This window comes from Amblyomma americanum, chromosome 3 (genome assembly GCF_052857255.1).
Source record: "Amblyomma americanum isolate KBUSLIRL-KWMA chromosome 3, ASM5285725v1, whole genome shotgun sequence".
Taxonomy (NCBI): Eukaryota; Metazoa; Arthropoda; class Arachnida; order Ixodida; family Ixodidae; genus Amblyomma; species Amblyomma americanum.
In genome coordinates this window covers 128737431-128760458 of record NC_135499.1, presented here as the reverse complement: position 1 = coordinate 128760458, position 23028 = coordinate 128737431, and the positions used below count along the sequence as shown (strand labels likewise).

At 47.9% G+C, this 23028-nt stretch overlaps 2 protein-coding genes across 2 annotated transcripts in view; both read right to left on the bottom strand.

Moving 5' to 3' along the window:
* Nucleotides 1-218: 218 nt before the first annotated feature.
* On the bottom strand, nucleotides 219-14063 carry LOC144124907 (uncharacterized). Its single transcript, XM_077657854.1, has 3 exons — nucleotides 13685-14063; nucleotides 1721-8155; nucleotides 219-983 (listed from the first exon to the last, which is right to left on the bottom strand). Exons 1-3 carry the CDS (start codon nucleotides 13701-13703, stop codon nucleotides 274-276), a joined length of 7164 nt encoding a protein of 2387 aa, XP_077513980.1. The 5' UTR covers nucleotides 13704-14063; the 3' UTR covers nucleotides 219-273.
* A 5371-nt stretch (nucleotides 14064-19434) lies between these two features.
* The window catches only part of LOC144124906 (uncharacterized), a 19502-nt gene continuing 15908 nt past the window's right edge, over nucleotides 19435-23028 (bottom strand). Inside the window, exon 2 of the mRNA XM_077657852.1 lies at nucleotides 19435-20208. Within this exon, the coding sequence (XP_077513978.1) occupies nucleotides 19472-20208 (737 nt within the window). The 3' untranslated portion in view covers nucleotides 19435-19471. The remainder of the gene's footprint in view (nucleotides 20209-23028) is intronic.

The following is a 23028-nucleotide window of genomic DNA, read 5'->3' as shown; positions in this document are numbered from 1 at the left end:
TGCCGTTCTCTGGAGGCATGGAGCCCTGTATATGACGCATGATCACCATACAAATATGACAACTTTGCAACACGGTGGCGCAAGAGCGCAGTGACAAGTTTTCTTTCCAATTTCGCGGGCTTTCTTTAAATGCTGGAAAAAAGAACCACATTAACTCCTTGAATCCGCAGACATGAAAGGCATCGCAAAATACGTAGCGTGGACTCGAAACAGTAGACTACCTAATGCGGGAATTTATTTCCTGGCTAGCCACCATTCGCAGATGGGCGCCCTCTAGGCCGTGGTGAGGCAGACAATCCTGCCGTAGCTGTGCACCGGCTCCCGCTTGGTGTAGAGCATCCGCCACGGCTTCAGTTCGCGGCTGCCGATCTTGTCCAGGATGGGCCGCGTGGCAGTCGAACGCAGAAAAAAGGCGGCGATCAGGTCAACCTCGTCCTCGTCGCTGCACGAGGCCAGCAGGCTGGACAGCAGGGACTCGGCCGTCTCGGCGTCGTCGGCGAACAGCCAGCGCAGTATGCGGCGGCCCACCTCGTCGCGCTGGACGCCGCCGTATCCGCAGATGTTGCGCTCGTTACGCGTCGCCACGCGAATGTCGAGTCCCACTTCGTGCACCGTGGACGCCAGGTAGCGCTTGCGGTTGAAGCCGAACACGTGCTTGTCGTACGAGGCGAGCGCGTCGAAGTACTTGTCCTTGTACTCGAGGACCAGGATGGTGCGCGCGAAGGCCGCTCGCGACAGCCGGGCTGTTCCGAAGAGGATACCTGTGGCAGGGTTGAATGGGAACTGGTAGATGTTCTGCAGCTCCTGGCTCGCGGGCTCAGGCAGCAGGGTGAAGAGGTTCTTGCCGCTGGTCAGGTGCAGCATTTGGTTCCAGAGCAGGGCGCCAACCTCGTTGAACTGGTAGTCCTCGAAAATGTGGCAGAAGCCGCAGAAAGCGACTTCTTCGTCGAAGATGATGATGCTTGCCGCGCCGCAGATGGTACCTGTAGGGAGGCGATAAAATGCAGGTAAGTGTACTGTCGAACAATGTCCGCAGAGCCGTGGTACGATGGGCTTCTCAATAAAAATAATCACTGTTTTGTGGGGAACAAAATCAAACACTTGGTCAGAATTTTCGTCTAACCGAAGTATTAACAGAAAACTGATGGTCGTTCCTTCCTTGTGCAGGAACATGTGCACAGGTGTCATGTTTCTCTTGTAATAAATTTTCGCGTGGTACTGCAGCACTGAACGAAACGCTGTACTGTTGCGATCTTTTGTAAGGCAATCTACGAAAGAATGTGGCGTAGGGAATAAAACTGAAGGTACAAAAAGCAGAGAAAAAACGAATTGTTTTCCGTTTCGAAGCCTGGCTGTTGTAACAAATATTCTCTTATCACACGATGCTTAACACGCTGCATTTTGCAAGCGAAAGAACTAAATGGGCCAAGATGGGCCAAAAATAGAATTCAACAATGGAAATGACAGTTCCTATACCGAGGGAAAAAGTATGGCTATGCTAGAAATTGTGCCACATAGTCTGGGTCGCCATGCTGCAGACTTCTTGCGTACCGACCTATGCACTGGTTTACAATCTAAGTCTGAGGCGGCCTTCCTTACAAGATCGTTCATACCGCTGCGGGCGATTACTTAAGCCGTCTACTGCGCCACCTTTCAGACGGTTGCACGCCCTATGCTCTGGCACTTTTTTATTCGCATGTTCGGTTGTACCTGTGCTTACCTTGTGAGATATCGATGGCCACGAAGAATCCGCGGGGGCAGAGGATATGTCTGGTGACGACCGCTGCTGGGACGACGCATGCGCTATCCGCATCCTTAAAGGGCAGGGAGAGCAGCTGCCTAACGTCGTCGTCCGTGGCGATTCTCAATTTTACGTTCTCGCTGATGCTGGACGGGATACTGGCCAAGTTTGTCGGGACGTCATGGAGGCCAAAGCAGATAAATGACTCGAGCGCCTTCTCAGCAGGGATCTGCTTGTTGCACAATGCGCACGTGCTCGAGCTCGTACGAACGACGCCCTTCAGGTTGCCTGCAGACTGCTGCTCGGCTACGGCTTGCTGAGTCTCTGATTTCACAACCGTCGTGGTGGTAGTCGTCGTCTGCAGTTCTTGCGTAGCTGCCCATCCTGACGCAGCTGCCGACGAAATTTTTTCGGCTGAGCCGGCTGCTTCCGCTGCTACTGTCGGCTTTTCGGCTTCGATAACGGTCGATACTGACGCACTTTCGGCTGTCGCCGATGCAAACGCAGCATTTGGCGGCACATCTTTCGGCGTTTGTGCTGCAAGTTCCTGTGCCTTCCCGATTCCTGTTCCTGACTCTGTGCCTTCTTCGGCTTCCGTGGCGTACTCCGCGTTGGACGGTGGTGTAGGAGGTGGAGCCACAATCCCCTCGGATGACGCCGCTGTTTTGGACAATTTGTCCACTGACGGCGCCCGCGTGGAAACTTCGCTCTCGAATTTCGATGTCTTTTTCGCCCAGGGCTCCGTCTTGTTCTTGAGCATACCTGAAGCGAGCATGGTTTGAAGCATGTAGTCCTCCACAGAAGGAGCGCTGTGCACCGAAGTTGACGAGGCGGTCTTGCCGTCTTTGGACCATTGTTTTTGGTCAAAGAACTGCGCCTTTTGTGCGGCGGCGAGGACACCCTCGGCGCCCGAAGCCGAACGCCCGCCAAGGATGCGCCTGGCAACAGCCTCTGCGTAGGCATTTCTGATTGCGGTCAAGCTCGCAGCGGGTGACAGAGTGATGGGTTCGTTCACCTTGGTACCCGAGGAGGACGCACGCAGCGATGGCGCCGTTATGTGGTCGAAAATTTCGCTGACCAGTACCTGCTCTTCAGCCATAACCATGTCGGTTTGATTTTCTTGGGCTTTGTCAGCGGGCGCCACTTCGACCAGGTAGGTCAGCGCTCCAGGCTCGAGTTTCCGAATGACGCATCTGGCTCCGCGACCAGACGAGAACGAAATGCGGTGTTCCCCTTGAGAGGCGCTCTCCAACTGGGAATGATCAATGTTACCGTCGCTCTTTCGCCCGACACCGAGCAGGGAGTAGCGATAGTCATCGACGTACTGATCGCCAAGTCTTGGGCTCGTTGTAGCCGTTTGGTAGTAGACGGGTATTTGCTGTTGTATTATATTTGGATGAACCTCAGCAGGTCTATCCGTGGTGCGGGCCGCCTCTTGCCTTTCGGGAGCGATGGCATGTTTGCGGACGTCGGTGCCACTGACGTGCTGTTCAATGATCTGTTCGATCAACTCTGCAATCGACTTGCAGCGGACAAGTTGAGGCAAGCTTTTTTCTTTCTCCACCTTAAGTTCTTCTATGCGGCGCTCCTGTTCTGCGCTGGACTCCATCGCGGAGCTTTCAGACGACTCTGCTTGAACTTTCCTGGAGGATTCCTCTGCGGAACAGGGGAACTCGCGAAATCTTTTAACGCCCTTCTTGGCTTCTTCGCGCCTTGCCGCCTCTTCAATGGCCGCTGCTATGAAGCGCCTCACAGCATTTTCCGACGTTTCCTGACCCTCGTGTTTCTTCACGTAGACTTTGCCTTCCCTTTCGTCGGTTTCACTTTGTGCGGTTATCAAACCAACCCTTCGAGTAGTTTCAACCATTTTCTTCTCTTGCACACTGGCCTTCCTTTCTTCCTTTTGTGCTCCGGAAATAGGGGACATTCTCCCATGCTGCTCGAAGAGTCGTTTTCTTTCTTCTCGAAGCAAATCAAATGGCTTTTCAGGAGTAAGTTTCTTAGTCTCTACTTCCCTCTCTTGGACCTGTGCGCGCTGCTCAAGCTCTTTCATGGTAACACGACTTTCTTCTTGTGTCTCTTCAGTAACACCAGAGACCAGTTCTTCGGTCTTCACCTTTACCTCTTTCGTCGTGTCTACAGTAGCCAGCGCGCCGGTTTGAATCAATTCCGCGGGTTCCTGCTCTTTCTCTTTCTTCCGGGCGGCTTCGGAATAGAACTCTTCGAGGACACCTGAATATGCCTCCTGGTCACTGCCTATTTCAACTTGCCCTGTCCCGATGAATGTCTTTTCAATGGTTTCAGTGACCGGCTTCTGGGGTTCTTGCGTCAGGTCGTCCACGCTGCGCCGCATAAGGAGTTCTTCCTCGTAAGTCTCGTATTTCAGCAAGCCGAGAGACTCGATTCCTTTCGACGATCGCACCGTGAGTACGTCGTCAGGTAGCGGCTCAACGTGGTAACGAGCGCTGGCTTCAATCTTTCTCTCTACTTCGCGAACTATTTCAGCTAGGATAGGATCCTGTGGCGTGTATTGAACCAGGTTGCTATCAGTGTACGTCTGGTATCGTGCTTGTTCGCCGATTTTACGTTGTACCTCGGCCTCGTACAAAAGATGTGCAGTTTGTGGCTCAATGAGCGGCTCAACAACCTTTGACTGTTCGTACTCTTCTCGAGTTTTCGGCCCGAAAACTCGTTTTGTTCGCGGAAACTCTACGGAAGCGCCTGCTTGGTTTTCTACTCGTGTGGTTTGCTCGATCATTTCCTTGCTTTGCGATAGCTCCGTCTCGAGTGGTCTCTGATCGAAATGTGTGGTTTCCAAAGGTGTGTCAAACAAGGCGGCAGCCGCTCCCAGGCGACTGCTAGCGTCGAATCGAGGCCACTGCAACGCGTCACTCCGATCAGTGACTCTGCGCTCTGTCTCGGTGTAATGAACTTCCTCTGACGACGCCTTGGGAGTTGACCCGAGCAACGGGAATTCGGGCATTGGCGTGAGGGTGGTCGCACTTCCGACTTGCTTCTCTTTACGCTCACTGGCATATTCCGCAGTTAATTCGTGCGGGGATTTAGTGAGCAGGGGTTCAGGTTGAATTGCAACCTGGGTTGGCTCGGTGCCTGATGTGATCTGGAATGACTGGAAGTCTTCTTTCACTCCGCCATCGAGAGCGCTATCGAAACTCTTTTGGTACTTAGAGCCTTCAATCTTTTCAAAGAAAAGCTGCTGAAAGGGAGCGTTGTCTTTCCATCGTGCGCTAGACTTTTGTGTCATTGTCAGCTGGGCTCCGGAGGACAGCAAATAGTTGCTCGCGTCTGTCGACGTCGGTGAATCTTTGCCGACAACTTTGCGCTGAGTCACATCCTCGTTTGCAGAAACGCCTAAAATCTCCTCCTTCGAGCCAGCTGCTTTTGCTGAAGAGGATGTTGTCCGACTTACTGACTCTTTGCTCACTGACTTCGTTGACGTTTTCTGCTGCGGGAAGTCCAGTTTCGCGGATCGGACCAGTAATTCGTCTTGTGAAACAGTGACTTTCGGAATGTCAGCCTGCTTGTCCATTTGGAAGCTGGTTCGCTGTAGTAGAGATCTCGAAGACGGCCTTTTCTTCAAAGAGCTCGGAGGCATGACGGTACTCGTCTCCTGAACATCCAGCTGTGTCTGTGCAGTTCCCTTGTCAGAAACGATCTGCTGAACCGCGCCCTGCTCACTGAAAGTTGTCAACGTTGTGCTCTTGTTGTCACTCACTATCAGCGCGTCAGGTGCTTTGTGCGGGGAAGAAAGAGCTCGGTGCACCGATTCTTGGATAAGAGACCGTGATGACGTTTTTTTAGGCATTGCACTCGTGAGGAGACCACTCTTTTCGGACGAGTCCGCTAGGATAAACGTGGTTCCGCTGTCAAACAATTTGTGCTGAATAGTCTCTTGCCTCACAGAAGTGCTCATTTTCCCACTAGTGTCTGCCAGTGTAGTGTTAAGAGCCATTTTGTCCGATGGGAAACTGGCTCGATGCACCTGCACCAGCGATTTTGAAGTAGTTCTCTTTTCAAGTAGAGGTTTATCATGAGACTCAACAAGCGCCGTTACTGCCTTTTGTTCAACGCCACTTGTCTGTTGAAGCGCTGCCTGTTCAGTAGAATACACAGTCTTGTGCTGTGCATCAGCAGTTTTCAACATATCAGTTGCTTTCTGCGTCGTGAAATCTTCTTTATTTATGGACTCCTGAATTTGCGTCTCCTTTTGAAATGAAAGACCGGTTTTGTCATCTGTGTCCAACAGAGTGCGTGCTGATTGCTTGTCTGTAAGCGTTTGCTGATGAAATGTGCCTTGTTCTTCAGCAGCGGTCACCGTCTTGCCATGTACATCACTTAGCATCGGCGTATCTGGCGCCCGCTCTGAGGAAATGCTCCTCCGATAGACTGACTCCTGAAGTATTGATTTTGAAGACGTTCCTTTCGGAGTAGGAGTTGTGAAAATACTATCGCTTAATGTCGATATAGTCTGAATTTTATCGGAGGGCAAACTGGTCCGATGGACCGATTTCTGTATTAGCGATTTTGAAGACGTTCTCTCTTTGAGCAGAGTAGGAGCCAATAAACAAGTCTTGTCATGCGTATCCAGCAACGTCGCTCCGGCAATTTCAAGACCACCTGTCTGTTGAAGCGTAACCTGCTGTGTAGAATACGTCGTCTTTCCCCGTGTATCAGCTGTTTTCAAGACATCTGGCGCTTTCTGTGACGTAAAACTGGCTTGAAGCGTGGTCTCCTGGAATTGTGACTTCGAAGATGTCTTCATTGGAGTGACCTTGTCAACTTTATCCAACAGTGTGTGCGTTGCTTGTTTGTCTGTAAGCGACTGCTGAAGTGTGTTTTGCTCTGCAGTAGTGATCAGCGTCCTGGCTTGTGCATCACTCAATATAGCTGTTTCAGGTGTCTTTTCTGAGGGAAAGCTCCTTTCATAGACTGATTCCTTGATTATGGTATTTGAAGATACTCTTCCTGGAGTTGAACTTGTGTACACTGTCGTTTTCTCACTCAGACCCGGCACCAATGGCTTCGTGCCTCTGTCAAGAAGCTTCTGTTGAACAGCGCCTTGGCTAATAGAGGTACTCACCATTTCGCTTTTGACGTCAGTTAATGTCGATAAAGCATCTGTTTTACCAAGGGGGAACCTGCTTTGGTGCACCGACTCTCGCACCATAGATTTTGATGACGTCTTCTTTTCAAGCAACCCTGGAGCTAACAGACTTGGCTTGTCTCTAGAATCTGTCAAAATGCCTGCTCCTGCCTTTTGCTGAACACCTGTGGCTGAAACTTGCTTCTGACTTTCAGTAGTTGCACCTTCTACAGTTGTTCCAGCAGCCGCCAGCTTCGCGGTCTCTGCTGTCGAGGATGAGACCAGACTCTTACTTCCAGCAGTACTACCGACCGCATGCACCTTCTCACGTGACGCGAAGGAAGATGCATTAGACTCTTTCGTAGCGGCCGCGCCTCTCATTCGTCCTGCCGTTAGTGTCGTGGACATCTCAATGCCCTGTCCGATTTGACTGGCGCCGCCCGTCAAGAGCGTAGCATCGGTGGAGAACATCCCCGGGACGCCTGCCAGCTCCTTGTGAGTCGCGCTTTTACTTAGTGACGTCATGGACAGTTTCGATGCTGACATTTTTCTCTGGTCGGTCAGAGATTTCAGCCGCTTTGCAGAATCGTGTTCAGTTTTGCTGGCGGACTCCAGCACCCCCTTGCTACCCCTAGATGTAAGTGCCCGCACCATTTTCTCCGAAGAAGTGACAGTGCGAGAGTCTTGCACGTGTCCCGAGCTCGTGCCGTGGGCTGCTTGTAACGCGCCGCTCCTCGAAGACTTGGCGTCCGCGGCGAGCGAGGAGGAAGTGTGGCGTTGAGCCTCGTGCCTCATTTCGCTGGACGAGTGGAAACTGCCAGCCTTGTTTGCTGCTGCCATGGGGGAGCCGAGCCTTCCGTGCCCGGACGAGACGCCGTGCATCTCCATCTCGACGAGTTCGCGCAGAGCTCCGTGCTCCTCGCGGTTGGTGGGAGACAGCGAGGCAGACATGGCGGCAGACCGGCTGTGGCGTATCTGCGAGCCGCTCAGGCGGCGCGCCCTCCTCGACGAGATGGAGCTGCCGCTCTCCTCCAGCTGCTGCGCGAGCAGGAAGGCGTTTGCCTCGCCGCTGCGGGTCTTGCCTCGGACCCTCTGGTCGCGCGAGGTGCGGCTGTCGAACATGGATTCCATTCCGCTGCTGATGGGCGTTATGTGTATCGATGTGAGGCCATTGATGCCGTTTCCGGACGTTCGTTGCGAAGCGCTCCTACTCTCGCTCGAGTGCGCCATCTCGTGGATGAGAGAGTCGCTGCGCGATGACTGCATCCTGAGGTGCGTGTGCTCGTTGCCACTCAGGATTCCCCCATGACCTGGATGTAAGACGGAGACAAGAGTATTTTATCTCAAGTTTTCGAGAGTAACACACGTCGCGTGCGATATTTCAGCACCCGCGAGTCACAGAAATCACTGCGCCTAAATATTTTATACATTTTGGAACTGAAAAAAAAGACTGCACCGGAACTTTAATTACGCCAGCAAGGGCCCCGCGTGTAACAGCTTTGCTACTTGATAATGTAGCAACATGGAGAACTAGGGGAGGTAATTCATATCAACACAGCTGGAGCACAAAAAGCGAAGCAAGACAGTGAAGGCGATAGACATGCACCGAATGCATCATCAGCGCACAACTGGAGACCAAAAGTTGCCATACGAAATTATGCAGAAATACTTGTTGCTTGGTTAGTAAATATGCATTCGTAATGGGTGTACGACACAAAAAGAAAAAAAAATAGAAGGATAGGACAAAGCGACTTGTCTGGTCTCATGGAGTTTTTATCTGTTCTTTTGCCGTCGTTTGCCCTTTCCTTGGTGCTATACACATCGCGAACTAGATTATTGTACAGAGTAAGACGACGGGTATCACTTGAACTATGCAAGAAATTTCGTTTCAAGAAGCATGAAGAAAGACTACTTCTACAATTTTGCAGCGCAAAGAAAAAAATAGAGATTAAAGGCACTGAAACGCAAGAGCACGCACTCTACACAGCACATGTATCTTTTTTTTCAAAACAAACCTTCGAACGTCCTAATTTATCTCCGTCACACTATCACGGGTGGTCGCTATGCTGCCTGCTAGATGCAGTCTGTAGAAGCCAAATAATGCCTCAAATATAGGAAATAGCATCCTTACATTTTAACTGGGATAATTTGTTGTTCTGTGTGTTGATTTCAATATCAGAAGATATAACTTCATCGCGTAATCGCGGCGGCGGAAAAAATTAAACGGTTCATGCTACTCCTGGCGTCTCGCTCCGCTGTAACCACTCAGTTACCTTGAAACCGACTCGACTGAGAGAAGAGCACAGACACCCTTGCAATATTTTCATGCTAGGCAGAAGCGGCATTGAAGCCAGCTTGATTGAAGAATCCATGCATTGAGCTTTCACTAGAAGTCAACCTGAGATATACTCTGCGTGCAAGAAGCGGTACTCTTTTTAGAAGCTACCGCATAGTATAATTTAATTTCTAGATAAGATCAGAGACGCAAACATGCGAGGACGTGCTTCAACTTCCAACCAAACCTCTTGGCTGTTTCAGCTGCAATAGAACTTGTCCTACACACGGTAGTTTTCTTTATGATGTGACATGATTAGGCTCTGCGAGAAATAAATTTTTTCACATCCTTTTCTGAAGCCTTTTTCATGTGCAATACGCGAGCAATATTTTATATGTTTAAATGTGATTGCGGAAATATCGGGAGCTACTATTTGCAGTACTGGCTGCTGCTCGGACTATTTTGACTGATAAACAAATGCTCCTTCTCTGCTCTTCATGACTGCGTCAATCCAGTCGCTGTAGTCATTGCAGCGCACTAAGGCATAGACTGACCGAAGAAAAGGAGACCAAATGCAGGGATATCTCATAATTTGTGCCTTTTTCGACAGCGTGGACATGTACAGGCAGGAAACAGAGCATGAGACAAGGAGGCTACAACTGCAAGTCACTGAAAGACGCGGGTTCGATCGCGGCCGCGGTGGTCGAATTTCGATGGAGGCGAAATTCTAGAGGCTCGTGTACTGTGCGATGTCAGTGCACGTTAAAGAACCCCAGGTGGTCGAAATTTCCGGAGCCCTTCACTACGGCGTCCCTTATAGCCTGAGTCGCTTTGGGACATAAAACCCTCATAAACCATAAACAACTGCAAGTCAGAATAGAACGTGCTAACAAAAACCAGAGTAAAAAGAAAAACTAGCCAACAAGCGTCTTACTATTCTTAATTTTGTTTGCACTCTAGTTTCTACTTGCACTTTTTCAACTTTTTGCACTCCAGTTTAGTTCATTTTTAGTGCATTAGACCTGTTTTACAGCGACAGCATTTAAGGCCTCGTTTCTTTTTTACGCGGCGTCAGTGACGTTGGCGCAACACACCTTCTCAAAGCGTCACGCTGATTGGTCAGAACGGAGTGTCGTCACGCATGGTGTCATTACGACCCACCAAGCTGATTAGTCAGAATTCCAATAGCTGATTGGTTCAAACACAATTACGTTACCAGTCATGCCATGAGGAGCTCTCTAGAGTTTACCAGTGGAGGTAATGCTAGTGTAGCGGCATAAATGCACGACATCCTACACCCGTACCAAGGGTTAATTACTGAACATTCCGACTGCATCGGCATTCAGCACAATCCCAGCTGTTGCTGAAATTCACATTAACACAATGGTAAGCGTCCGTGAAATTTTAGATTTTAATTAAGGTATTATTTACCCTAATTAGCTTGACGCTTCACTTCAAGTTGAAGAGTCTTCGTCCCACATGCCTTTCATTCCCCTTCCAGTCCTACCTCTATGAGCTCTGCTGTACTCCAGCCTGCGCTCGCTGCCCTGAATCCTACACCCCCACTTGCCGCCTCATCCGTGCTGTGCCTGGTTGACACCGGACCTGTTAAACGACCAACTGGTCCAGGTGGAACAAGAGCGTTCCCTCCTGAACGATGAAAACAAAGTTGCATATTAAGGTGCTTTCTCTCTCTCTCTGCTTATATATGCTCCCGCTTTGCAAATAAAGGTAGGTCTAAGGTCAGTGATATATTCGTCTTCCTTTTTTCGTCAGTCCGTGTCTTGGTGCACAGCAAGTGTAATTCAAGAAAGACTGAGTAATCCTCAAAAATAGGCTATTTGAGGTAGAAATATATCTTTCAGCAAAATATTACCAGTGTTGGCGGGCACCAGGAAAACTGATGAATCGTCTTAAGTAGTAAGCTGTTCAATAATTTTTAATAATAACTTTTTTAACTATTAGAGTTAGGCGTCTAGTTGCAATTAGAGATTTGTAGCCGGTCGTTACTAATAGCCGTATCAGTTTTAGAATTTCGAAAACGCGATTACCCTTGGCGCTGTGCATCGGAAAATTTGGCTTTTTCGACTAGTTACGTGCACTGAAGGTGTTGCTTTGCCTGAACTCTTTCGAAAGCGCATGTATTTTCGCGCGATGCAGCGAAATTTTGTGTAGCCGCAGTGGCGAGGGTAACCACGTTTTCGAAATTCTAAAAACTGATAAGCCTATTACTTAAAACCGGCTGCAAATCTGTAATTGCAACCAGGTGCCTAACTGTGGTAGATAAAAAAAATTATCAGAAATTAGTTAACAAGCTTACTACTTAAGAAAATTCACCGGCTTGCCGGTGCAGGCCAACACTGGTAATACAATGCCGCACAAGCCATATTTTTACCCCAAAAAGCCTATTTTTGAAAATTACTTCCCTAAAACACCTGGTATAACGAACAAGCCCAGAAAAGTATGGCTCTTAGTTCTTTATACTAGGCGACAACTTTTCTCTGCAATGAAGGGAAGGCTTTACGGCTGCAGTGCGCGTAACTGTCATTGCGCCAAATAGCTCGACCGCACGACGGTGCCTGGCCGCCTGGCACGTTGGTCGCTCCGCGGTGCCTTCTTTCCGTCGCTGGTATAGCTAGCTCCAGCTATGGAAGCTTCTTGTAGCTATACATGGCGTGCGAATTCGTTGTAAAGAAAAAAAAAGCTGTTTTTTCCTTGATTTCCAACGTTTCATATTGATAATTGTGCTAGAACTATGCCTTAAATAATAAATATTGAGAATATACAATGTATTAATAGAAAAGTAATGTCTGCAAGCGTGGTCTATATATCCGCTGCGTAGAAAAAGGGTGTGTGTTGCAGCTTTGCATCTTCCGCTTCATTGCCAGATGAAGTTGTCCACATAATTTATATTTTGTAAAATAAAAAAGTGATCATGAACCTCAGCCGCGGAGGCGGGACACCTGAAAAGAAAAGAAATCAAGATCGAACTACTGCAGCTTGCACCTTTCGCTCAACAGCAAAATGAGCAAATATTACGGAAAGAACTTAGGACCACTTACGTGGTTTGAATGCGAAAGTATTTTTTGTTCTGGTTTTCGTTATAGTTTTTTACTTTAATTTCTGTTCTTTTCTAATGACAAGCCAAGACTCATCAAAACCAAGGAGCACAAGGGGATGTCTATATTTTATTTGTGGTGTTGATCAATGGTGAATTAAAGGTGCACTAGAGTGGATTCTGCAGCTCGTCTTTTTACTGCGGGGACTCGGTCTACACGCTCCAAGCATTTTATAAACTACGAATTATTGTCATGTGCTGCCGATTTTCCTGTTAAATCGAATTAAACTTAACGCCTCCCGCCTTTTTTTCTGAACTCACCCCCAAAAGTAGAAGGAGTCAACCAACGCGTGGAGTGCCTTTCAGCCAGTCGCGTGGCGGCTTGCCGCTCTGCCATCGGCGGAGTGATACGTAAATCAAAGAGCCCACGGGTATTTTTTATTTCCGTGGGCCTAATTTGCGGCTATGTTTTCTGCGACAAACTATTTATTCAAAGAAACCTAAAGAACAAAATAAAGGCATAACCGAAGCCGCCACGCGACTGGCTGAAAGGCACTCTAGGCGTTCGTTGACTCCACTACATTCGGAGGTGAGTTAAAGAAAAGGTGGGAGCCGGCATGTTTAATTCGATTTGATAGAGAAATAGGCCGCAGAGGGCAATAGTTCGACGGTTTTAAGAATGATTAGAGTGTGTAGATCGAGTTCCCGCGCTAAAAAAGACGAGCTTAAAATCCTCTTTAGTGCACTTTTAATAGTGCATGCGTTCTTTTTTATCGCTTAAAGATAAAGATAATAAGGCCACGCATATACTAGTCTCACCTTTGTTCGCCAAAAGTAACACGGTTGTGTAGACTATGGATTGCATGCGCACCTTGCAATCTGCAAGTCCTGTGTTGAATTTTCCGCACCTTGGGAAGAAATTTTCCTTTTCTTTGATAGCACGATGACGTCATCTGGGATTTTTGGGACCACGGCTGCTGGTCAACGCCGACGCTGACTTCGTTGCCGATACGCCATATAATACTTTCTCATTAAAACCACTGAGCCACCGCGACGGGTGGAATAAGCATCGGTGGGAAAGGGCACAGAAACAGAGCCTGTAAGGTGGGTCGGCAAAGAAGCAGGTGACTGAGGTGTTGAAATGCGCAAGCATGTTACGCCATCCTAGGTAATAAACACAAGTCATGTCCTTCTCTCCTTTACTTCTATCTCGCCTCGCATCGCGCTGATATCGCCAGGTATCGGTAGCTCAAGCTAGGGCGGCGCCAAGCATTATGCCGTGAAAGATGTTTGGCAAAAGGGTGCATCAAAGTAGGAACAGTCCACCTTGTTTACACGATGGACCGTGCGCGCATAGAGCCGCACCATCTCGACAAACCGTGCGAGGAGGAGCTCAACACCCTGACTGAAACATGTGATACGCTAGCCAGGACATCCAGACTTGCTTTTAACCTTTACGCATTAGGCACCTCTGAAGGAGGACGCCATAGCGCAAGCACCACTCACCGATGAGGCTCCGGTGCATGGCCGAGGCAGATCCCGCGGGGTCCAGGCGTTGACCGCCGGCGTGCGAAGACACGCGCCTGTGGACGCTGCTGCTGCCTCCGCCTTGGCTGCTTGCGCTGCTGCTGAAGGCGATCAGTGTCCGGCTTCCGCGCCGAGGCCTGCCGAGGCAGAAGTGCTAGGCGAGCCGAGCACGACGCCCGGCTGCGAGCGGTGGCCGGCCAGCTCAGCGGGCGGCGTGTTGCCCGTGCGTGAGCGGGAGCGCCTCATGGCTGGCGCAGCGAAGTCTTCACCGCTAGCTGCCTGCCCCAGGGGCCGCTCAGCCACTCGGCGAGAAGGCGCTGCGCTGCTCAGGCCCCGCTCGGACAACCGTCGCGTGACACCGCCTCTTCGTTGTCTTCCTTCTTCGGCACGTACTATACGCCCATGAGCGCACTTCTGCTATGGAGAAGTGCACGGCGAGGTGACACTTTAGCGGTGGTGTATAGCATTTGTAGTCGTACTGCGCCGGAAGCAGGAGTCGTCACTGCATTTCCACTGCTGCTTCCAAGCTTTTCAGTGATTTGGTTCCTTGACCGGGGCATAGGGAGTCTTAGACCGTGCAGGTTTAAATTTCATCCACCTACTGCAAACCCAAGAAATTTTATCCTGCGCTGAAATTTTGTGCAGATCGGATAGTCACTTTATCGGTGAATAATCACTGATGATGACAATGGGGTGAGAGTGAATGAATTTTTTAATAGGAAGGGACCACCCAAGCTAGGGGCCTATCTAATCTGCGAAGCAAAAATGAAAACAAGATTATGCTTGGGACAGGCAGGCTGTGATCGGAGGTGTTAATTCACACGGGACATGAAAAGATATGAGCTGGAAATCACCAACACTGAGTTCAAAACCACTAGTCCTGTGCCTGAAGCTGATCATTCAGACTCACACTCGCGCCAGGGCCAGCAGTTTCGGGGCTCGTTCGCTTCTGTTACAGGATTAAATCGAGAAAATGAGCTCGCAGTATGCATCATAATGGCAGAGATCGTTATCGCCTTGTTGTTCATTCTTTCTGAAGCCGTGTTTGCGTGCTGCGTGTGATATCCTGCATCAAAATGACCCGTATATATGTCCATGTTAATAATTTCTTTGCTGTGTCCTCGAAAATATTTGTTTACGTTTTGCGCTGTTGCTCGAGGGCGTGTTTTATTACTTGGTACTGAATAAAGATGACTCGGGCTTGATGAATGATCTGGTGCCTGGAAGAAGCTGAAATTTCTAGCAGTGATGTTCTATGCCGTAACTTAACATTCCATGTTTAAAACCCCTTTCCACCTAGCAGCTTGAAAACTCCGTCAGTTTCGAACAAGTGAGATAATTTCGCTTCTTTAAAGTCTCTGAAACTCGGGTAAAAATTCCGTTTCCGTCAAATTACGCCCCTCAAATTCTATAAAAAAGAGATAATTCCCGAATGGAACATGACTAGTCTTTAGAAGGGTAAAAATAAACGGCCCATATGAGCGGTTCTTCCTGTAATAGAGATATTTCTGGACGCACTGAATGCATTACGATAGCAGCAGTTTTCCAAGTGAATGGAGACAAGTGCTGTACATGAAACTTAGGGCAAGGGCTGACCCCGCCTGTTTACAGTACGCTTTACTTTTACTCTGTGCAGTTCACTGTGAAACTATTTAGTTACGGTCCATCATCATCATCATCAGCCTTACAACACCCACTGCAGGGCAAAGGCCTCTCCCTTGTCTCTCCAATTAACCCTATCCTTTGCCAGCTGCATCCACCCTTTGCCTGCAAACTTCTTAATCTCATCCGCCCACCTAACCTTCTGCCGCCCCCTGCTCCGCTTACTTTCTCTTGGAATCCACTCCGTTACCCTTAAGGATCAGCGGTTATCTTGCCTTCGCATTACATGCCCTGCCCAAGCCCATTTCTTTCTCTTGATTTCGACTAGGATGTCATTAACCCGTGTTTGTTCCCTCACCCACTCTGCCCGCTTCCGATCTCTTAACGTTACACCTATCATTTTTCTTTCCATGGCTCGCTGCGTTGTCCTTACTTAAGCTGAACTCTTTTCGTTAGCCTCCACGTTTCTGCTCCGTAGGTGAGTACCGGTAAAATTATGCTGTTGTACACATTCCTCTTGAGGGAAATTGGTAAACTGCCACTCATGATCTGCGAGAATTTGCCATATGCGCTCCACCCCATTCTTATCCTTCTAGTTATCTCCCTCTCATGATCCGGATCAGCTGTCACTACCTGCCCTAAGTAGACGTATTCCGTCACAATTTCTAGGCTCTCGCTGCCGATTGTGAACTGTTGTTCCCTTGCTAGGCTGTTGAACATTACGGTACGGTGTTGAACATTAGTTACGGTATACGTTCATATTGCTTAATACTAATATAGACTTAAGAATAGGGGAATAGGGTAATACAGGGTCGATGGGTTTTGCTTCATGGCTATGCAGCGTGGGTTCTGCTGCATCGTCAGCGCTTAAAATCGTTGGAAGGTGGTAGGACGTCTCGGCCTCACTTCACCGAAAATTGGCCTCCTAAGGGTACTTACTAGAGAGCCCTATTACATGGCTTACAAGCAAAAGCTTTAAGCTGTTCATTATACGAAAGGGAGCAGGAAAGGAATCTGAGCACAGAGAGACGCTTTTATTGGTTCTTGATTTCAGGATTTGAATTTGTGTACAAACCTAATTTGCGGTTGCTTTAATGAAACAAAATTGTTTCCTTCTCGAAGCTTAGATAGGCAGACTATGGCAAGTGGAAACCCACATTCGAGCATGAACCAGCACCTCATTATTCAATTGAACGTAGGTCTTAACTTGCAGTGGACAACGACGGTCACTAACCTATATTTATGCGATAAAAATATGCGGAAGTGCAGTGCCGTGCTTCGTGTGTCGTTCCATTGGGAGCTTAGTAAACAGGCGTTCCAGAACAGTCAAACCGGAAACAGTGGGGAAGAGCACCGGCTTCTGGGCCTTTCGACGTCAGCTGAAGCAAAGAAGTGGCAATTCTCTGTTTCTATGACTGCTACCATCTCCAGGGAGCCGGCCTACAGGGCACCTGGTAAAGCCGCAGGCGGCACACTCTGAAAGACCCCACTCCGCTTCATACAAGTGCCATATTGAGGACTACAGCGCAGTAGTAACATGGACGAGACAAGAAAAGGGCGCAGACACAAGCGCTGACTAACAGTTAATTTTATTGCCTCGCGCTGTAGTTCTCAGCATGCACACCCAACTAGACAACGTATTAACTTAAGCGCTGATTCATGCCCACCTGATTGACGTGCTATTTGGCCAGGAGGTGAACGTAGTGGGTCTGGTTTCGGCATGCAATGGCGTCACCAAATCGTAACCGTTTACATACTTTGCAACGATAGCTGTATGTGAAGGACATTCTGCGGGGCAAGGTGCGTCGGCATCGCAATAGGCCGTAAACGAAGGCTTCCGTTTTTCCGTGCTTCTTGGAGGGAATGTTTCCTATCGTGTTCGTTTCGTTTTGTTTCCTTCCTTTGGTCGCTGCACCCGCTGGCGTAGGCCGTGAGGAGTGACGTTACGCTGGGCGTGACAAACACACCCAAGCTGCACTGGCGGACCGAAGCTGACAAATGGCAGAGCACGACGACGAGTTCCCCATACCCGACGAGGTCTTCCAGGGTGGCTTCCGTATGGAGAAATTAACTTTGCTACTGGCGTGCGACAAACTGGCGGAGCATGATTAGCGTGGCACGGCCGGACTGGATGCGGCGGCGGCGCCACGTCCCGACCGGCCGTGCCGGCAATTTGTTTTTTTTTTCTCCATTTCATCCTGCTGTTTCTTCACGATTGACTTAAAGACCGGACAAACGGAAAACAAAGCGAAATGCTTTCACCTGAGACGCATCAGTGGGATTTGGATTCGCTCTAAAATTGTTTCATATATGTACACAAGGTCGAAATTGGTTCATGAGCCGGAGCGCTCGTGGAAATTTGGAGAGGGGCACGGCAATGCTACGGGTTTCATTTCTCCGTCCCGTGGGAGTACGATATATACTGAGGATTTTGTTTATGTGATCAGCCACGTGATGATTACGGCTTGACGAAGCGCGCTGTACCCATGTCACACAGGCAGTATAAAGGCATTTGAACAAAAAGACACCTTACCAAAAGGAGTTGCATTCGCAGACACACGACAGAGTTTATTCACCTTTCCAAAAGCGGTCTTTTCCAAAACCGGAGATCGCCGATCTCTCTTACGGCTGGAAAGGCGTAGCCTCCAACGCAGTGGATGCTACTAATTATCTAATAAAGAAAACGAAGCGAATAATTTCTTTTACGTTTACACATTATAAAAAGAGTTTTATGTTGCGCAGAAGCTTAAGTAGGCGCAATAATGCACTTTTTTTCAGAGCACTCTCGTAAGCAGACGATCTTTTCTATGGCGATGAAGATACGGCCGCACCCCGCACCCTCTGCAAGGTTGCTAGACAAACTTGTAAACTTTGCTGCTTTTGTGAAGGCTCTTGAAGCTGTCTCAATGAATTTTCTTTAATTTAACAGTTCTTAACATAATGCAGCTAAATTTACTGAAACACGTGCAGTACAATGTTTCCGATTTATATATTGAGATACATCGGTCTATTCTGACTGGTTTTGTTTCAAAATCTAGCGCCACGCTTTCGATAGCGTGTTCGGAAGAAAACGCTAAAGAGAGATCACCAGCGCACGCGTGTCTGGGACTGCTTAGGTAAGAGAGTTTTCGCGTGCTAGCGTGACAGAGGTATTAGTCTTCGGTGCGTGGCCTCGGACAGCCGCGCAGGCCACCATACAATCACAGCATATTTCCGAAGCAATTTGCCCAATTCCTGGTGAGCAGTCACAGTGACCCCCTTAGAAGCTAACGTCTACGTTAGTATTGGCCACTACAAGTGTACTCTTCGCATTGCATATCTTGCAAGCGCTACATTTTAAATGTACGATTAACTCCTTTTACTTGGATATACATTAAGGAGCGTTACGTGGAAAAAATGTCTTGCTCGTGACTTAAGATTCCAGGACTGTCCTCGAAAACTTTAGTACGTCAGGAAATGCAAGGTATTTGGACGACCTAACTTATTTATAGGGCGCACGAAGAAGGGTAAAGTATCTAGGTCTTTTTCATGACAAGGCGCTGCAGGTGAGGCAGCCACATGTCAGTGAAGCACTTGCGAACATGATTTACAGTGCTGAATGTGGTTGGTCAGAATCTATCTGCACTGCGCCCAGCGGCGAGGCACTACATATACAGCTAATGCAGAAGGCATGGCAAGAAGCCTGCACTGTTGCGCACTATTACGTGCGCGCCCAGGTGGGCGAATCGCTGAAGCATTCTTCCTGATCAAGATGTAGCAATCTCCTGAGTCGTTCAACGTGGTCTTAGCAGCACCCGCATGCCCTGGTGATATCCTGATAACTTGGCGCCAGTCTGGATCACTCAATACAGGCTTTCGCCGTTGCGCCTTAATGTCTCCACTGAGAAACTTTAGAACACGACTTATGGCAACATTTTCAAACGTGATTTCAAGTACGATAGCATCTGTGAGAATGAAAGAGAATTTGGTCATTATAGTGCTTTTATTTACAGCCTAGGCATGGGAGTTGCACCTTGCACTCGTCACTTTTCAGCAGCGGCTGGTGTCAGTATGCAACCGGCCATTGCATCTGATCGGTACTTACCGCTACCCGTAAGCACATATCCAACGTCTGCCGATCACGTGCGTCACATCCAAGAATTTTATTCATCACCGAGCAGCCGCTTAAATGTACGTCAGACTGACAATCTTGTCGTATCGCAGGAACGGTTCCCTCTTGCTGTATAGCAGCGTCCAGGGCTCCATGAAGTCCTTGTCGACGCTGTTCAGTATAACTCCCGCCGCGTGTGACGCCGCGTAGAAGGCACCTACAAGTCCCACCTCGTGGATTTTGGGGCAGGACTCCACCACGGCGTGCATCAGTGACAGCGCCGCTTCGTCGCCGTCCGCCAGGAGCCAACGCAGGGCGGGTCGAGCGCGATGGTCCTTCTGCACGCCCACGTACCCAACCACCCGGCCGTCTGGGGCCGCGGTGGCTACCTTCACGGCCTGGTCTTCTTCAGCGAGCGCCACCCTCAGGAAGTAGCCGCGGTCGAAGCCGAACACGCTCCGGTCGTATTCTACCACGGCCTCTGCGTCGCGCTTGACGTCGAAGTCCCTGACGTCTATCACGCCGCCTCCGCTGGGCGGCGCCGGGAACCGGCCCTGGCGCAGCGTGAGGTGGCAGTAGATGACGTCCCCCCAGCCGGACGCGTGGAAGTGGTAGCGCTCCATGAATGGTGCGGCGCGCTCCTGTGGCATGACGGTGCAGACGTTCTTGCCCTGACAGGCGGCCAGCATACGGTTCCAGAGCATGCGACTGAGGCCCGTGTTGCCGCGCTCTCGGGACACGTGGAAGAAGCCGCAGAAGGACACTTCGTCACCGAAAGTGATGATGCAGGCCGACGCGCAGACCTCACCTCCTGCGAGAGTACACCAAGCGAGCGATAAGCCATTCGTGTGCGCATCATGGAGCTACTGCGACCAATAAAGTAATTCATTCAAGGTTCGCTTATTACATGTTTATGGTACAAGGTTAGAGAAAAACATTGGAATACAGAAGGAGGTCCCAAAGTCAGAGACTGTGGACGGGACCTCCTGTAAGAACAATTCTAAAAATGAATTACAGACAGCACATGCAAAAAAATTAAAGTTGTTGGCATCATAAATTAGCAGTGAGTGAAATACGAGAAATATTGCAAACCCTTATTTGAATGAAAAATGATTACACACCTAATATCATACAGACCAATACAAAAGACAACTCACTGAATAATATAAATGACAAAACTAGTACAATATACCAGTAAAATACTATTAGGGGGTTGTAAAAACTGACGGAGAGCGGATTTAAAGTCACAGATATTAGGTGATTGCTTAATGCTAACTGGTAATGAGTTCCATAATGTAGTGGCAGTGAAACGAACTGTTTGCTTTCCATAATTAGTGTTAGGTTTAGGGAGTAAAAAGTTAATGTTATTAGCAAAACGCGTGTCGTTGCGACGCGGATTTTGATCACTGCTAGTTAACGAAAAAGGAAGTAGATTTCTAACAGATTTGTACATAAGGGTACATAATTTGTAGTCGATTATTGTGGGCACTGATAAAATATTGTATGATAGCAGCAGACGAAGGGCATTTGCAGAGTTGTGACTATAAGTGATAATTCGAATTGCTTGATTTTGAATAGTTTGCAGAGAAGATAAATGCGAATGATACGTGTTTCCCCAAGATGAAATGCAATACCGAATATAGGAGTGGATGAACGAGTAATATATGGAAATGAGAATGGGAACATGGAAATACGGGCGAACTTTAATTAATATTCTAATACCATACGCCATTTTTCGGGAAATAGATGAGATGTGGGTCTGAAATTTAAGATGTTTGTCCAGTACTACGCCTAAGAAGGATACGTGATCAGCTGAAAGGATTGAGTTTGAGCCTATGCTAACAGACGGGTTTTCGCAAAGAATTTTTTGAGGTGACCTAAAAACTATAAAGCTGGATTTGAATGCATTAATGAACAGCAAATTATTTCTGCACCAATCGAATGCATTCTGTGCATCAATGTTAAGTTTATCGACCACTTTATTTATATGTGAATCTGAGGTTAAAATTGTTGTGTCGTCAGCATAAAGAAAACAGTTGGAATTATGAAGACAACTAGGGAGGTCATTGATATATAATAATAATAGAAGAGGGTCAAGAAGGGAACCTTGCGGAACTCCAACGTTAGTAGTCTTGAATTTTGAGTATGTTCCCGAGATGAACACGGCTTGTTTTCTATTGAATAAATAGCTTCTGATTAGCGAAAGTGCAGGCCCAGTTATGCCGACAGCGTCAAGCTTATTGAATAAAATAGCATGGTTGAGGGAATCAAAAGCTTTGGAAAGGTCAATAAATAATGCACCAACAAAGTTACCTGCGTCGATGTAGGATTTAATTTTATCGGTGAGAGTCATCACAGCTAATTCGGTGGAAAATCCCATTCTGAAACCGAACTGGTTAGGTGAGAGAATGTAAAATTTTGTTAAGTAATTGTTTATTCGGATAACAATGGCTTTTTCAATAATTTTACTGAAAAACGATAAAATAGCGATTGGGCGGTAATTATAAATGATTTGTTTATCTCCCTTTTTGAAGACTGGAATTAGCTTTGCCTTTTTCAATGCAGTAGGGAAAGTGCCCGATTTCAAGACCAGATTGACAATATCGGCGAAGACATCGCAAATGAGATGCGCAATTAACTTAATATGGGATGACTGAATATTATCGAGACCTTGACTGGCGTCTTTCAGGTTGGGTATTATTTTGCCGATTTCATCATGGAAGACAGAGAAAAGGAAAATGCTATGAGGAGATCGTTGTAATGTTTTATCAGCGGCAGTATTTAATACTCCTGAGGCTAGAGCAAATAAATCACTAAAGGCTTCAGCAATGTCTGAGGGTACCTTACCGGAAGCAATTGTTGATATGGGAGCTTTCGAGTTGTTTCTGTTTAGGAAGGAATTAATAACTTTCCACTGCTTATGAACGTTATTTCCAGCGTGATTTATTACTCTTTCATAGTAATTTCTCTTCGCTGTTCTAAGGAGCAAACGTAATACATTACAATATTTCTTATAACGCGCTAAAAGCCTTAAGTTGAATGGTTGCTTTTTGCATTTTCTATAGAGGTTATCTTTCTTTCTCAAACTGTTTAAAAGGCCAGAAGTCATCCAGGGATTATTCGGAGTTGAAAACTTCTTATTGCAATTATATATAGTAGAAAACTCATCGATAGTATTAGAGATAATAAGAAAGAACTGATTGAATGCAATATTGGCGTCATCAAGAGCCTTAACCACTTATCAGTCAATAATAGCAACCCGTTCAAGGAATAATGCACAGTCCAATGTTTTTTTAATGAACTGGGTATGCCTAACATAGTTAACACAGTTATCCAACTGTATGAAAATAGGGTAGTGATCTGTTATATCGGCTTCTATGACACCTGCATCAGGGGTGGACATTAGGTTTGATAAAGCGTGATCTATGAGGGAGCTTGAACCAGTAGCGGAAATGCGTGTGGGAATGTTGATAAGGTTTTGGAAGCCATGAGTATTTAAAACTTCCATATAATCTGCATATGAGGAGCGGTCGGGATCTAATGTGTTAATATTGATATCACCCATTATTATAACATTTTTGCGTTCCATTGACAACACCCCTAAGACTGAGTGCAGAGCTGAGCAGAAATC